Source organism: Rhipicephalus microplus, chromosome 8, assembly GCF_043290135.1.
Source record: "Rhipicephalus microplus isolate Deutch F79 chromosome 8, USDA_Rmic, whole genome shotgun sequence".
In the NCBI taxonomy this organism is placed as follows: Eukaryota; Metazoa; Arthropoda; class Arachnida; order Ixodida; family Ixodidae; genus Rhipicephalus; species Rhipicephalus microplus.
In genome coordinates, this window is record NC_134707.1 from 47,135,350 (window position 1) to 47,152,587 (window position 17,238).

Below are 17,238 nucleotides of genomic sequence, written 5' to 3' on the forward strand. Positions count from 1 at the left end.
GTCATGGGATACTTTTTTGCCCTGCAGTGGACGCAGTCAGTCTCACGATGAAGATGCAATTCTGCATGTGCGCTGACCACCGTGTTAGGAACGCTGTAGTACATGTTCCTAATAACTCCAAAGACTGCAACTTCTCGCAATGTTGCACTTTCTCTGGAGGTGAAGATTTTCGATTTCTAGGAACCATTACAAGAAGCCAGGAGGTACCTCTATAAAGCACCCGACAGAAGACTAAGACATCAAATTCTGATTGGTCGCTCTCAAAGGCAAACACCAAGACATTTCGCCCACTTCCCTCAGGGGTTTTCTTACATCATTTTCCGTGATCAGAATCATGTTTCCTTAATCACACAAAAAGATTATGTTGTATATTTTGTGGTTAGTGTTTCTTTTCAACTTGCATGCGTTTATTGTTTGGTAATGAGAGTTGAATTTATTAAGATAGCAATCCAGAGGCAAGAGTACCCAACTGGCCTTTACGAAGCACATGTTTTGGACACACATGAGGGTTGTCGCATTCGTCTGGACAGCTTGTAATTGATTACGTTGTCTACAATATTTTGATTGTTATTTATCTCTAATTAACAAACAGTACACCTATTTTACATCTGGTTAACAGTTTTTGAGTAAAATGAACTGTCGCAATCTGAGGTTAAGAAACTGCAGACGCAAAACTTCCAACTCCGTGATTGACGCTTAAGCCACCCCTACACAACGAACACGGCGTATGTTTTGCAAGAGTGAATGGTTCTCGAGTCGACCGCATGAGCACTCATTACATGTAATATAACCGAAGTATCTGAATAAAACGTCGAGCTGCAATGCTCTCATTTACAATGTCATCATGGCGGTGTAGCGCCTTTTAGTGACAGAAGATTATTGTCATAGCTTTTACAGGAACTACACTCTCGAAAACTTGTTTAGTGGTACACAAAACGCTCATGTTCGCACTCCCTCCTCCTCCCATTACTACCTCACATTCCAAACTGCTTAACCATCCCAGCCCTGGTACAACTAAATTTCGTGACTGTCATCAACAAGATGAGTATGATGTCTCTAGCCTGCCATATGAGCGTGGCACGTCCCCATAAGAGAACGTGTGGCATGTGAATAACGCTATAGGCGAATAGAACAGGGGCTATTGTGAACACCGACCAATTCCATCATCTTGTCTAATTTCACCATGACTGTCATTTAAATCTTGCAGAGAGGCCATAGCAGCTGTTCGGTTGAAAGAGAGGGGATAATTAGCAGGATTTAACATGGCGTGACATGATGAGAACGTTTCTTACGTCCTGACGGACAAATATTTAAGGGAGCCATAGCCCCCCCCCCCCCCCCCCCACATATCAAGATTAAGTCGGTGGTTCTGCCGCTGATGGGACCGCAGGAAGTTTTATCGCGATGTCGTGAGCCCTCTGAACGGCCTGGTGTTGTGTGTGAAGGATGTTGCTCTTCAAAGATGTATCCCGTCGCTCATTCATGATGGGCAGATATGCATTGAAGGCTGGGCACAGCAAGAGCTTAAGATTGAAAGCACATGAGTCGCTGCCACATTGGAGGTACGAGTGCGATTGGTCGGGGTCTATTCGATTAAGGGTTCAAGGAGTAGGATACTCGCCGGAATTCGGCAATGGCTATAAATAGTAGCCCGGGGCAGCACAAAGACCGAGCGTAACTTGACAAATTGCACTGCGTTGGAAAAAGGAAGAAGACAGAAAAACTCCTCGGCGCGTGTGCATGTCTGGTGGCGCTTCCTGTACACGCGGCACCTGTGGAGATCAGCGCAATACGAATGCTCCACAACTAGATCTGCTGTGCGTACTTTTAAGCTTACCTTTTCTCCTCTCCATCATAAGTGGTCTGGATCCAACGGGTCGCTGTATATTACGCACTATATGTGGCACTCTTCCCGAGGCTTGTCCCGCTTCAGACAAGACTGGTTCAATCCTTTCGGTAGGGCTCAGTAATCCAGTCTGTGTGTCACCGAATTAGGTGATCGTTATTCTTGCAACACTCTCAAATGTGATTCACAGTTAAAATTAGGCAACAACACTAATGTCATTTTTTCATTACACAGCAACCGTTGGCATATTTTGAATCTAAACATTCTACAGATGTTCGTCTGGTTGGGTATGAAAACTGGGAAACTTTTTGGTTGGAGTTTACATCATTTCCCAGTTGCCATATTTTGTTTGAGCTTCGCGTGCAAATGCGACATCTGTTTGACACTAACCGTCAAACAATGTGCGAAACGCTCTTGCTAGTAAGTAATGCTCTCAAACTGTTCGACAGGAAAGTGGTTGGTCCTTCCGTCAGGCAGTAAACTTTCATCTGGTGTTTCGGATACCTTAAGGCTAAAAATGGCTTTTTCGTTTTCTTGTACGTGAGGTTTCGGCGTGTGGATGACACACAAAGATGTGCATATTTAGATCCACACTGTAACGCTACGCTGATGTTCCAGTGCTGCTGAGGCCAGCATCTCCCGCGAAACAGCCGTAACTAAAATGTTTGTCACCGAAACCACTGCATAAAACTACTACTCTAGTATTATGTTATCACAACTATTATACTGCCACCACGATGTCAGTACTTGTATGCTTTTCGAACAGCACCAAGGATGTGACATTGTGCCAACTGAAAGATTTGGGGAAATTTCTCCCAAAACAACGCACATAAGAAAACCTGAGCCATGCATGCCTAATGTGCCTAAAATTTAGTCGCTTATAAATTTTGTTTACGGAATGCGTATGCTTGGAAACAAACTTGTAATAAATAAAACGATGTCTCGACCAACTCATAGATGTTTTTCAAACGCTGACGTTGTGGATTAAAAAACAGCATTCAGAAAACTGATGCCACTGAGCAGCCTCGCAACACTCGCCACGGCAGGTTAATAAAAGTGACTATTATTTAAACTAAATAAAAATGTTTGTTTAAGAGTAGCACGATTTTAACGCTCTTCTTTAGGCTTCCAGTTCAACCAATCGCACGTTAGCAGAAAAGGAGAAATGAATTTTTCTTCGTTAAAGAAGCAGAAACTCGTATCCCAATATAGCACGTAGTTTTGTCGCCGATGGAAAGTGTGCTCTCTTGAACGCGGACGCTGCTTAAAGGGCCATTAATCAGGCTCTAAAAATACAAAAAAGAGTTCGCAATATACTATGCTGATATATCTCGTCTTTCTTGCGAACTTCTGTGGCACAGACAGTAGTTCCTGTGACGTCTACAGCGTATATGCTCTCGATTCGTTGATACACGCAAAATATCGCATGTGCTTTGTCTCCTGCACTGCTTTGCCATGCAGCCGCCCATCCGCTCTTCTTTGTTGCGCATGAATGTTGTGCACAGTCAATCGATCAAACTTCTTTTTTTGTGTGTGTGTTTACAACTGCACGAGCGGCGATGACAGCGGGCAGCCGAGAAGCGCGACATCCTGATAGGCTCTGTAGCGCTTAGTGCTGATATTGTTCACGTGCATTCAAGAAAGAGTGGAGAAGAGGGGGCATCGTGTGTATGAAGAAGAGGAGAAAATTACTCCCTCGTCTTTAAACATGGGGTGGTGAGTGGCCCTTCAAGAAATACACATTGATTGTTTGTACTTTTTTATCAAGGACACGAACAAAACGTGACCTACACCATAGCATAGTATATCAAAGACGCACGTTGAACGTTCCGGGTTGACAACTCCTGTATCTCGGTGCCACTTTCACGGCACGATAAAACTTCAAGGCAGAAAAACATTTATCGCGTAGCTGTGGCATTCACCGCTAAGCCGCAGGCTCAAATTCAATGACACGTGGTCGCGTGTCACACTCGCCGCACGTTTTCTATTGTAGTACAGGCGGAACCACATTTGTCTAGAGCGATGGAGTCCATTGCAATGGACGATGTGGCCTGCTGCTGATACGGCACGCGAGTTACAAGATTTCGTTCAAGCTTGAAATATAGCGCAAAGGCATGACACAGCATAGGTCTATGGTGGGCGTCATTACGGCGTCAGTCTTTGCATATTACTGCCCAAAATGACAGCTCAAGAGTCCGGATGCATGTTATAAACGACTGTGATTCAGTGTGTAAAAGTAAGATAAAGGCACTATCTGCTCTTCACCTCTATTCTACGTTCGACGTTCCCGCAAAGCACGGGCTTCTACAGCTACTGCATGCTCCGTTTCTATACATGAGCAACCACGCTGTGCAACGTGTGCAAGGAATTCGAAAAGTTATAAGTGTAAGCACATGAATCTCCTACTTGGACTCTGTAGTTGTAAAAGTGACATCTGTGATAGATTGTGGCGGTTAGCTGACGAGAAATTTGTGAAGGCCATGCTACGAAATCAAAGACAGGCTAAGCCCTTCATCGAAATTCGTTCGCAACAATATAAATGAAAGCGTCTGTTCATTACAGAGGCTTAAATCATGTCCCCACTTGAAAATTAAAATTGATATTCGCATTATGCCTGGTAAAATGATTGATTATCTTTTTGTTGCCGGCAGGCATAGTTCAACAAGTGTTTTGAAACTTGAAGTGCCTCCACTACGAAGCATGTCATAAAACAATTACGCTTTCAAACCTAAAACGTTTGCAGTTATTATTATTCAAGGTAAGTGTTGGAAGCACAAAATCTGAGTGGTAGTGTTTTGATAGATCCCTTTTTGCACAAAGCAATACTATGTCTTTACATTCGTCTGGCAGATGAACGCAAGTGATTTCAAGGCTTCTTCAGCAATGTAGATATACACAGCTAGCTTCTGTGGGCGCACTTTTTCCGAACAGGCCTAAAATCATTTGCATCCAGACAGTTGGAGGAGTGCCGTGTGTCACATATATTAGTGGATGCCGTGGCCGAATATTGTAATAAGAGGCACCAGCTTTTTTTTTGTGTGGGTGTGTGTGTGTTCGTGACAGCCTCATAGCAAAAAAATAAGGCAGGAAAACAAAATATTACTTCGCGCTCTTACCACTCGTATGCCGTCCGAAGAATTTGTTAAATATACTGTGGCCATTCGTTGTTGGTCTTCGAACAAACTTCTTTCGATATCAGTCCCATTTATCTGAAGTAACAACAAAGAAGGTTGTCTCAACACCAGTTTTGTATACCTGTAGGTTCACTTCTTGTTTGTTTACGTTTAGCTTGGCTTGTTTTGTGCTTTGCGAAACTATCTGGGTACGCCGTAGCCCAGTACAAGTGTCATCGACGAGTTAGGCACTGTCACATGCAAAAAACATGCGGGATTACATATTTAACATAAGATGCGTGAATAATTCCAAGGATGGCTGATATTTATCACAGCTGTTATGGTTCCGATCCTGCTTACCTTGCACACAAAACATATGCATCGATTGGTTGGGAGTACGAGTGAGGGAACGATTAAAGTGATACACAAAGAAAACAAACAGAAATAGACCCAGAAAGTGAAGATAAAGACAGAAACTTGTCACATTTTTGGCGAAGGTAGATAGGGACCCACGCACGCACAATCAGAGAGCGAGCATCGTAACACACTACTATTTCGGTACGCTAGAACAACATAGCATCGCCTTGTGTGGTAAAGAACTAAAAGGAAGATGGAAGGTGAATTGAGAATCGCCAAAATCTGGACCAGTTGGTTCCTTTTAAAATGCGAACAAAACAGCGACACTTTGAAACAAGGACGAAAATTCGGCTGACTACGTATCCTGGAAATCGTTCTTATGTGAAGCGTGTGAAGGGAACGTGACTGTGTGACAAGATTTTATTGAGCGAGGCTTTACAAAATAACGCCTATAATATCACTTATTCAATCACACACCATCGCTGCACTTACTGTCAGGCTACTAATCCATCCACTTTGGTTTAAACCACCTAACCAGAGCAAATGCACAAGCCCCAACCCGAGGCTTACGGGCCACCTGATACTCAGGTCCTCCCTGAAACAGTCCCTGTTCTTTTGTGGCATGCACATGACTTTATGGAACGGTTATATTGTCCAGACGGGGCAGTGCTTGAATGATGGTTTAAAATAACGTGCTTATATTGTATGATTGGTCATAGAAAACAATCGTGCATTGCGTGTGATGCAATGCTACGCTTACGAGCCTACTATTTGCTAAACCAGCATTCTAAACAGGTCGCAAAGTATTTGTTCACACGGATGTAGGAAAGAAAGCAGTACACAATGTCAAGCAGGGAGCGCCACAAGGAACAGTGTTTAGGCCTTTTCTATTCAACAGCGTCATGGCAGATTCACCTAGAAGAATGCCACCTAATTTACACTTCTCAATGTGTTAGATGATGTGTGCATTTGGACATCTGCAATTAAGTATGAAATATATCAGAAGGCTTTACAAGAGGACATAAATACCATCAACAACTTTTTACGAGAGAGAGAGATGACTCTGTCACATGCGAAGACAGCTGTGTTGCCCTTCACCAGTAAGTTGTTACAGAATTTTAATCTTCGTCTAGAAAGACAGCCTTGCGATATTGTTACACAGCATTAATTTGTGGGAATACTTGTTGATGAGCAGCTATCTTGAACAGTGCACATAAAAAAACTCGAAAGTGATCCTGATTTAGTAGTGAATATACTTTTCAGAATTGCTGGCACATCAAGGGGTGGATCAGTATTGTCTCTACTCACTTGATTGATATGTGGCGTTCAACGTCCCAAAACCATCATATGAATATGAGAGACGCCGTAGTGAAAGGCTCCAGAAATTTCGACCCTCTGGGGTTCTTTAACGTGCACCCAAATCTGAGCACACGGGCCAACAACATTTCCGCCTCCATCGGAAATGCAGCCACCGCAGCTGGGATTCAACCGCGAAACCTGTGGATCAGCAGCCGAGTACCTTAGCCATTAGACCACCGCGGTGAGGCCACCTCTACCCACCGTTCATGGTGCTCTAATATAACAAAGAATTGTTTACTCTGCGGCAATCTCATGTGGCATTTCAGCCACGTCGGAACAAAAATTTGAAAGACTTCTAGACAGGAGTTTACGAGTATGCTTCCGTGTTCCGCTATTGACTTCCAGTTTTCTTGTATTAGCAGAGACTCGCCAATCTCCGTTTGCAGTCGTGAGAAGTATAGAAAAGAGTCGGCTTTTTTTTTCGCCTTTGGACGCAACATAAAAAACACCCATTGGCTCTAGAGATATTACAGATGAACGGAAGCTGTGTTCATAAAGAAATGAGGGAAACTTCCAGCTTAGTGCCATAAATTGAGTTTTTCCACTCACACATTGATTGCCTTCCACGGTACCTTACGCTACGAAAATAGAAGCATCGGTGGATGACATTGCATAAGAAATGATACATTTTAAGGAGCAGCCCAGAAACTAGCGGTTTACTAGATATATACGTAATATCAGGGCTACATGCAAGTATACATATACAGACGCCTGCAGTATACCGGTATCTTCTAGTTCGGCGTTTGTTGTACCACCCCTCAATGCACAATATGCATTTAGGTTATCTTGCGTGACATCGTCTACAACAAGTGGAGCGCTCGCTATTCTGAGCGCTCTAAAATTTATCAATTCTGTAAGAGATGCTGAAAATTGATTGATATTCGGTGATTAACAAGCAGCATTAACACTACTTCGTAGAACAAAATCGAAAACAATAAATTATATCCTGATTACCGAGACACCTAAACAGCTCACAAACGCAGGCCAAAAGCCCCATAAAGTAATGTTTAAATGTATGCCGGGAGAACATACCAAGCAACACAGCAGCTGATGAAGCAGCATGACAAGCGCATCAGAAGGATGCTAATATCAAAAAATGATGTTGCGCCGCATTTTAAAAACGACATCTTTCAGTATGTGTTAAAGCACAATGTTTGACCAAAACTCCAAAAGCTCTGATTCATATCATATAGATCCATAATTGAACTTCAATTTCGGTTATTTTTAGACAGAAGTACAGAAACCCTTATTTACCGATTAGGATTAGGAACTGCCTACTCTAAAAATTTTTTGCACCAAATTGGGGGCGCTGAGCTGCGAATATTATTGCAGTTTTGTAGACGACGACATATGTCACCTTCTTGAAGAGTACCCGCAACACGAAACAGCACATCGCCGACTTATATTATGCCTAATTGCTTCAGATTGCAGACAATTCACTTTGACAAATTTTTCGGGCCCATGGCCAACGAGATGTTTACAAAAAAAGCGTAGTAAAAGCATTGAAAGCTTTTTTGTAGGCAGGGGAAATCTTAGCTAATATTACTGTTTTTTTAACGTGGCAACCATATTTCTGCCATGGTAGAGTATTATGTTGAGAAGTGTTTGACTGTTGACTGCATGCATTGGTTACTCTTCTGCTTGTTAAGATCAACGCATAGGCCCATACAGTAGATTGCTAAGTACGATGTTTTGAAATCGCATGTCCTGGTATATAATGTATATTGTGTTGTTTTATTTGTACTTTGTATGTGCAGTGAACTTCCTGCGCATAGAGACTTGAACACTACGCGCTGTTATGTTAGATACCACTGAAGATTAGGTAGTAGGCGGTATCTCATTTGTGCATGAACATCTCTTTACATCAAGTCAATAAGAGCGCCAGGCCTGTGCGGAAGATGCAGCACAGTCACAGGGAAAGCCAGAAGAGCGGCCTTTTAGAGTCTTTTATAACACCCATTGCGTAACTACTGCAAGCACACTTGCTTATTATCCAGTAGGGCATTATTAATAAAATTTCAGGGTAGTAGCAGGCCAGCATTCGCTGTGCTATTTTGCGTCATTTCTCTGAGAAGCGTGGTATTCGCTAAACACTTGCAAAGCAATTTTGTGCAAATTGTTCATGCATGCAGCGGCGGGCAACGATGACGATCTTTGCCTGAAGTGGGTATGCGCCACAGCTAATAGCTGAACAAGAACAAGCTTTTGTAGTAAGTTGGAGCATTGGACGACTCACTCGTTACGCATTTCGCATTTTGCGACGACCAGTTGTTTTATCGCTGTTTTAAAACGCTTTCTTTGTCGTATTAACGCGATTTCTTTCCCGACATCAAAACTGCCTAAGGCAAGTTTGCCAACGAGTCCCACGCATCGCTGAGGCTTGGTGGTAGAATATTAGACTGGAAACCAACAAACCAGATTTGAAGCCCCACTGTGTCATTAGTGCTAGTTTTTTTTTTCTAATTTGGTGCGATGTGGTTACGGACTTCTCCGGTGGACAGCTGCGCGTGAGCCAACTTGTGATCTCATGACAGCTTTCGCTGTAAAAGAAACTCGTAAATAGAACGGGCACATTTTCTTTAACAAAAACTTTTGTACAAATGGCAGAAAAGAGCGGCTGCTTCTTCAAGAAGGGACTGACAGTTAGGCTGATCATAAACCGGGAGCTTCAGCTTCTACGTTTGCGGAAGTTCTGAGGTTCAGTATACGTGGATTTGTCAATAAAGTCGCTGTTGCTAGATTCAACTTAAGGTGCGTAATGCTTTGCTATGCTATTATCCTGTACAAAATCAGTTATTCCGAATTCAGCACTGGTTAGCGGCATGTATCTCAGGCTTCTACATTGACAAAGATTCATACAATATGCATTTATAGTACGAATATACTGGCTGAAATTAGGTGCACACAATAATAACCCAGATGCATTGACGTATAGCCAACATGACGAGTTCTTACCTATTCACTGGTGCATGACGGCAATATGCAGTCCCTAATTTAGGGTTAGGAAAGTGATACCAACAAACCTTAATACAGCTAGAATTCTTATGCCAACGTAAATCCGAGAAGTGACGTCCGCTTACGATTTGCTCCGTTTCAGTGCCGTTGATACTGCTTTTCAGATGAAGTAGTTCCGTCGCAACTTTAGCCTTGGTAAGTGAAAGAGTCAGTCCATGGTGAATGAGCAGAAGGAGAGATCTATCGTCTGTGCGTTCTTCGATGATCATCGGATAGACAGTTCTCGTGCCTGGTATATAATTAGAACAAGGTCCAGTTTTTTGTCATGCCTAGTTTTCAATAAAATAGTGCGAGGATTATTCGCTAGGTACTACCTATGCTATATGGTCAAAATACTTTATTCGTTTTGTGCTTGGAACACTTGGCAAGTGTTTGTCATTTATGCTGAATCTCTGCTGCCATGCATGCTGAAGCTCATTCTGGCAACGCAACCCCCCTAGTAACTAGGAAACACACGGTGTAAAACAGAATGTTGTGTTTCGTATTTTTTTGTTCTGCTATTCTTTGGCCACACGATCTTTTATGTAGATAATGATAAGCAGAAAATTATGACTTCACTATAGATTGAGCTTCATATAAATAAAGAACAAATATTTTTTCATGAATTTTTTCTTGAATAAATAATGAACCTGGTGGGGCCATCGTCCATGAAAGAAGTGATGGACGACGTTTTCCCGTTTTCTTCTACCATTGTAAACTCTGAGAACGCTAAAATCCTGGTTTTACGAACAAGTATTTCGAACAAGAGAGGCGTTTTATTAGCACTTAACAAAAATAGATATATTTTCACGTGAGAAAATAGGGATGAAAGAAAGGCAGGTACTTTAACCATGGCTGAGCTCGGTAGGTTACGTTGCAACAGCGAAGTGTGTAAGCGGATTAAAAGTTAGAAAGAACAAAGGAAAGAAAAGATCATCTGCTGACGTTGAATTCACGAAAGTGCTTGGCTTAACATCACAGGCGGTGATTCACTCCCGTGGCTAATCAGATTAGCGCAATCTTTGCATTACGCAACTTATATGCGTGGTCCATGTGCCCAAAATCTTGTCAATGGTCAAGCCATCTTGGGGCAGCTTGTGTTCTCAACCAGCAGACTTTTGAAGGCTTGCAAGCACTGGAATGACGGTGTGGAGCAGTTGCTACCCGCTTCGAGCTGTCGGTGTCTCCATCTTGCTCAGCAGCATGAGCACGAGACTTCAAAAATACTGCTTTAAATTGTACGTCCTTGCCTACGTAAATTCATTGGTATTTTCATTGCGCACAAACTTTAGGCACTCAAAAGTGATAAAAAAATTGTTTTTCGCAGCAAAGCTAGTGAACAATTATAAATTCAAATAACATTAATATTATTAATGTTGGAGATGATAAAAGACAGCTTCGAAGAGCTTTACCATGTTTGATTTAAATACTGCTTCCCACGTTTTTTAGCGTTTCCTGCAATAACTGCTAGAAGGACGACCCCTTTTTAAGTTTTACCAATCCACTGTTTTACTTGTTGAAGTTCAAAGGTGCCTAAAATAGAAACAAGACTTTATTTGCGGAAAAAGACTTCGTTGCCACTGAAACAGAGCAACACCGCGTTGTCAGGCCTTTATTTCAATGCACCACTGCCTCACGCCATCCTGTCATCCTTCCTGACTAGCCTCAGGTGATCCTCAAGAGCAGGGCGGGACAGTGTTGCCACCCACCTCTATCTGCTGTTATTCCCTTCCTGCTCAACGGTCTGTGATATGCATTTTCAAGTAATGACTTTAAAACAGTGCGCCGCTTGTCTGAATATACGATGGTAATCACGTGTTTGATACATAATAGGCATTAGAAGATACCAGGAGGTTGCTTGGTGGGCTCCCAGATTAAGTTATTTCCCTCTTTCTCGCAATGACGATGTGTAGTTGACTGATAAGCTTGTTAATTGCAAAGTAATTGGTTACTTTATTATCACATACAAGACTTCCGTCCAAAGACCTTGATGCACCTACAGTAATTTACGTGTTAATAAACTCCAGGTAGCAAAACTTTCTGGATCAAACCTCTAACACGTTTCTCATAAGATGTTGTGGTTCTGGATCACTAGAACCAAAATGATTTATTGGAAGTAATAATAATAATAATAATAATAATATGTATTACTAAGAACAAATATTGTCGCAATTACTATTAATTGGCAATAATACAATAATAATTAATATTGTTACTAATTATTATTATTATTATTATTATTATTATTATTATTATTATTATTATTATTATTATTATTATTATTATTATTATTATTATTATTATTATTATTATTATTATTATTATTATTATTATTATTATTATTATTATTATTATTATTTTAATGGCGAGGCATAACAGTTACTTTGCACTATCAAGAAATTTCGCACTCTTCATAGAATGCTAGAGGTAGCCACCTTTTAATGCTTCAGAATAATTGTGCATTGTCTTTTTAACCTGAAGCAAAATTCCCTGGCAGAATATCGATGTGATTTTCTAAAGTTGTGCCCAGAAAATGAAGTAAAATTTTATTTAAAGCATGAAGCGATAAAATGCAGTTAATGATGATTGTTGTATGGTTGCTTGTGAATAATTGTACGCCCAGAAGAAAAACACAAGTTAATTTTGGAGAAACTTCTCGACCAGGTTTTTCTTCGATGAAAGGTTGATGGAGGCCGGAGTGAGCTGTGCAATATGTCATATATAGCAAGATGAAATCTCCCAGATGGCGCACTACGTAATAATAACAGATTTTTGTGAAGGCTGCTTTAATGTACATTGAAGTTTTATTAAAAGTAACCTCCTCTTTCGGAATTGCCATTTGGCAGAAAAATAGGGACATTCGGGCTATGACAATTCTCGCAGGAATGTCTGCAAAGCGTGCCAAGTCAGAAAACGTGCGAAGTTATTGCTGCGTCACTCGTGTGCACTAAAACGAGTTCTTGTGCATTCAATTTAGACATAAGGTTCTGTGGTTAGGCCAATAACGCACATTCTAAGTGAAAGGCTTGGGCTCTTGAAGTGTTTTCCATTTTTTTCATGGTTGACGGGGATCTTGACGGGGATCATCAGACGGCTTGTACTTGTGCACATGCTGCGTATTCAAGGCAGATTTCTCGCCTAAACTACAAAACGCGGCTAAGATAGCCTCGATTACTAGCAATGACCCAATTTTTTACACCAGCAATTTGTTAAATTATTATAAGCCTGATGCGCAAAGAGATACCTGCCACTATTTCTTCGAGCAGCATTGCACAACGTTCCGATTCGTTATTAGCGCGTTGATTGTTTCTTTCCTACATTTGCGTTTCACGATCAACTTTAGCGTTGAATTTAAACAAAGTATTCAGGCTAGTTTATGATATTGTTTTTTATCACAGATTGAGTAGAGGCGTTCACGAATCAGCAGTAATAACCTTGTGGCCAACATGTCAGCTGTGATTTCATCAAGAGGTATGTAATAACCGTTTCTGATACTGTGCAAGTGCCTGGTTTGTATAAAGTAATACAAAAGCTATAAAAAGCGCAATTAATTCGAGAACATGTGTTCAAGTTTTCCCGTGTTACAAGATGCTGAAAAGTAAATCAATGCCGAAATAAGCAATTAAATACTTCTTTGCAGGATTGTTTGCCTACTTTAACGTAAATGGTAGCGCGAAATAATTTTTACTTTCTTGTTCAACTTCTGCACATATAAAACACGAAGAAACAGAGGAAATAGGGAGAGCAGGCTCACAACGGCCACCTATAGTGGCAAAACGCCTGCGTGCTTCTTCGGGAAGGGGACATATAGAGGAAAGAACGTCATGAGGCAAGAAAAAAAGGAGAGAGGAGAGGAATGTAAAAAAAAATGTAGGGCAAAATGACAAACACATTAGCACAAGTAAAGTCACGTTGAAAATGTCTATAAACGCGAGGCCAAGAGATAGTTTTTTAAATCACCGCACATTCACGGAGTGAAAGATGATGAGTCGGGTGAAGCAGACTTCAGCCTGTCCGTCCGATCATTCTTGCTTCCGTCCGTCTAGCGACAATTCGTGCGTCCGTCCGTGCGTCCGTCTATACATCCGTCCATGCGGACGCCCATCCAACCGTCCGTCCACGCCTGCATCCATCCGTCCGTCCATCTGCTAGTTTGTCTGGCCGTCCATCCGTGCATCCGTCTGTGCGTCCATCTAGTGAACACTCCAAGTACCACCATCACGCATCTCGTATCCCCTGTGGCACATACCCACTCTAGAGCGGGTATGTGCCACGCATGTCACGCTGACGGACAAAGGACATGCTCAACCAAGGAACTTCGCCCCTAAAAATTAAAAAGGCTTGATGGGCCTGGCACGCTTAGAAGGTGTTTCACTCTCGTAGGAAACATATTGACGCTGAATCTCTTAACCTAACAATAAACAACGCTCCTATTCAACAAGTTCCTTGTTTTAAATATTTAGGCGTCATTTTTGATGAGCATTTACACTGGCATGAGCAAGTACAGAGTGTGTGCACAAAGGTAGCCTATGGCTGCTATTCTGTAATAAAAGATCGCCAATACTTTGCACGAGCTATACTTCGCACACTAGGCTTTTCATTGTGTCATTGTCACATAGATTGCTGTCTGGAATCGTGGGGTGTGACGTACACCGTTATCTAAAAACTCTTGAACGACTTCAAAAGCGTACACTGAAAGTCGTAAGCCAAGGTGAATCAGTATGTACTATTTTCCAATCACAACGCATTCTCTCGGTTCCGATGTTGCGCGACTACAAAGTTTCCGTTTCACGCCCCGCCACGGTGGTCTAGCGGCTAAGGTACTCAGCTGCTGGCCCGCAGGTCGCGGCTTCAAATCCCGACTGCGGCGGCTGCAATTTCGATGGAGGCGGAAATGTCGTAGGCCCGTGTGCTCAGATTTGGGTGCACGTTAAAAAACCCCAGGTGGTCGAAATTTCCGGAGCCCTCCACTACGGCGTCTCTCATAATCATATGGTGGTTTTGGAACGTTAAACCCAACAAATCCATCAATTCCCGTTTCAGTAAGTATTATAATAATAGAAATTCACCTTTGCCTGCTGATCTTTTTTCAATTCCTAAACGCAACACGTGACTTGCTTCGAATGGTAATTTCAATCTACCCATATGTCCTAATATTTACGGAGAAAGACTAATACAGTTTAATGGAACAAAAATATGGCACACGATCCACCTAGATATTGAAACGGCACCTAATTTCAGCATGGCGTGTAAATCATTTTTTATCTGGACTAAAGACAAGTAATCATGTGTGTGTTTGATTCGATTTTTATTGTATTCTTTTAATAAGTGCCTACGTATAGAAAGCTAGCTGCAAGCTAATGAGTATGCATGTCTTCAGGAAAAAATGTACTACAGTGTAATCTGTATTTGTATGAGTGCTTTTGTTTGTTACCTCACAGCTGACCTGTACACTTTTTTTGTTGCACATTGTATTGGACCGTCCACTGGCCACTTTGAGCTATCGGTCCTAGGCTATTACTTTAGGCTATCGGTGGGGATGCTATCGTCACCTACTTTAGGCATAATATGCACTGACATTCTGATAATTGTACCATAAAGAAAACAAAATTGCGCCCTTTTGAGGACTCTGCAGCGCGAGATGACTGCCGCAGTTAGAGTTTCTTCCTTTTGGTATTCGTTCTCACATTCAACATTCATTGCCCCACAAAAATAGCCATGAAAACTGACGCAGCGCAAATCTCTCCATCTCGACATGAAGACTTTTTTTTTCAAAAAAATCTAGCCCTTTCAAAGAGTCATGCAAAAGATAGACTATTTGTCACATAGCGTGCAAAAGGTGACGCACAGGTAATATTTAATGGCTAATAAAAGTATAAAAAACGTTCGCAGCTTTATTCTCGTTTCTATGTGTTTTTCATTTTATTCTATTAGTCGGAAGGTTTAAGGCAAGCAGTTCCATTGCAGAGGTGGTAAGCCGGCCTGAACTTTATTCAGCAGAGGCGTAGCCAGATGTTTTTTTCGCAGGGGGGGTCAGCCATAATTTATGTGTGTTCGATTCATACATGTGTTTGTATGTATATATATATATATATATATATATATACATATATATGAGATCGAACAGACAGTAATGCCAAGGGATGTACAGGGAAGTTATTAGAGCCAATGGAGTGTAAATAAGGAGAAAGAGAAGTGGATAGAAAATACCCAGCCGTGAGCAGTCAAAACACGGAAAAACGAGCCCGTAGGTATACACTTCTTTCCCTAATTATATATATATATGTATATATATATATATATATATATATATATATATATATATATATATATATATATATATATATATATATATGGGTGTGTGTGCAAGAAAAAACGAAAAATTTCGAAAGACTTAGAACCCCCCGGCATTCCCCCCCCCCCCCCGTTTGGCTACGTCTCAGTTATAAACACTGATATAATCAATCCCGACAGTGAAGAGGGTAACATTACGCTTGTTTTCACACTGCCTACGCAACAAGCAAAACTATTTCACGCACTGTCACGTGGAAAACTTTTCTAGGCCATGCATGCTTTCAGGCGCTATCTGCGCTTGTAGCAGAACCACACCTTTGGTTCTGTCCATGCTTTCAGACGTACCATTAGCCGAGTATTGCACTGGTAAAGGAACATAGATGACCAGCTATCTTGTTTGCGCAAATAAGTGGCTCTTTCATCGTTTTGCATGAATGTTGATGGTACGCTTGACAAAAAGGCTTATTTTATGTAAGAATGGTTAAAGTAGTTTCTCCGTTAGCGTTTGTTTTCGGAATGCTGCAAATTTTCGACATTATTGTTTTCGTTATTGTTTTGTTTGTGTTGTTAATTATTTAGGAGTAGTCATTTTATTGCGATAGTTTTATAGTAAATTCATCAAGATAGCTCGACTTTGTACATGTTTCATATTTTTTTCAAGAGCAATAACTTGCTTTTGAGAAAATAAACATTTAGGCCAACTTCAAGAAAAATAAACAATTTAAAACAGAAAGTTCTCAAAAAACCAAGACAGCTAAAATGTCTAGCTCAAAGCAATTGTATGGCACGTTATATCAGTCAAGCAGTAATTAAGTTCTGTAACAAGTGATTGCTTACCTGTTGCGGTTCCCATTAGCAAGCACATGAACACGGGAAAAGACATTTTGTAAGCTACGCTATGCAGTAAAGCTCTCGCTATATATACTCCGTGGGTATACCCTTTCAAGAACGTCGATATTTCCTTCAGGTAATAGGTGAAGAAACTCCCGACTAGCACTCGCCATCATTACCATGCGGAAGTAGGAGACATCCGGTCTTTGATGAGTGCGTATTTTTAAAAACTGAACATAATATTCTATTTTTATGGAAGAATACGGCATCTCTAAAGGTATTTGAATGATGCAAGGATAATCAGAAAGCCAATGACTCTGTCTCATATAACATGCATACCTTGCAACATACTTCGTCGATATGCTATTACTGCATGATGTTCTTAATATTTTAGCTGTGGTGCCGTTCCTGAGTGGCACATCATACTAAAACCACTCTCACCCT

At 41.2% G+C, this 17,238-nt stretch overlaps 1 protein-coding gene across 2 annotated transcripts in view; it reads right to left on the reverse strand.

Annotated features, from left to right (window-relative positions):
• Positions 1-16,868, reverse strand: part of LOC119164426 (venom metalloproteinase antarease-like TserMP_B) — a 29,205-nt gene extending 12,337 nt beyond the window's left edge. Inside the window, exons 1-4 of one of the 2 annotated variants that reach the window (XM_037416616.2) lie at positions 16,801-16,868; positions 9,756-9,919; positions 4,963-5,055; positions 1,838-1,976 (exon numbers count right to left, since the gene is read on the reverse strand). In XM_037416616.2, the coding sequence (XP_037272513.2) occupies positions 1,838-1,976; positions 4,963-5,055; positions 9,756-9,919; positions 16,801-16,846 (442 nt within the window). In that variant the 5' untranslated portion in view covers positions 16,847-16,868. The remainder of the gene's footprint in view (positions 1-1,837; positions 1,977-4,962; positions 5,056-9,755; positions 9,920-16,800) is intronic. The other variant, XM_037416617.2, reaches the window with a different exon arrangement.
• Between the last annotated feature and the right edge of the window lie 370 nt (positions 16,869-17,238).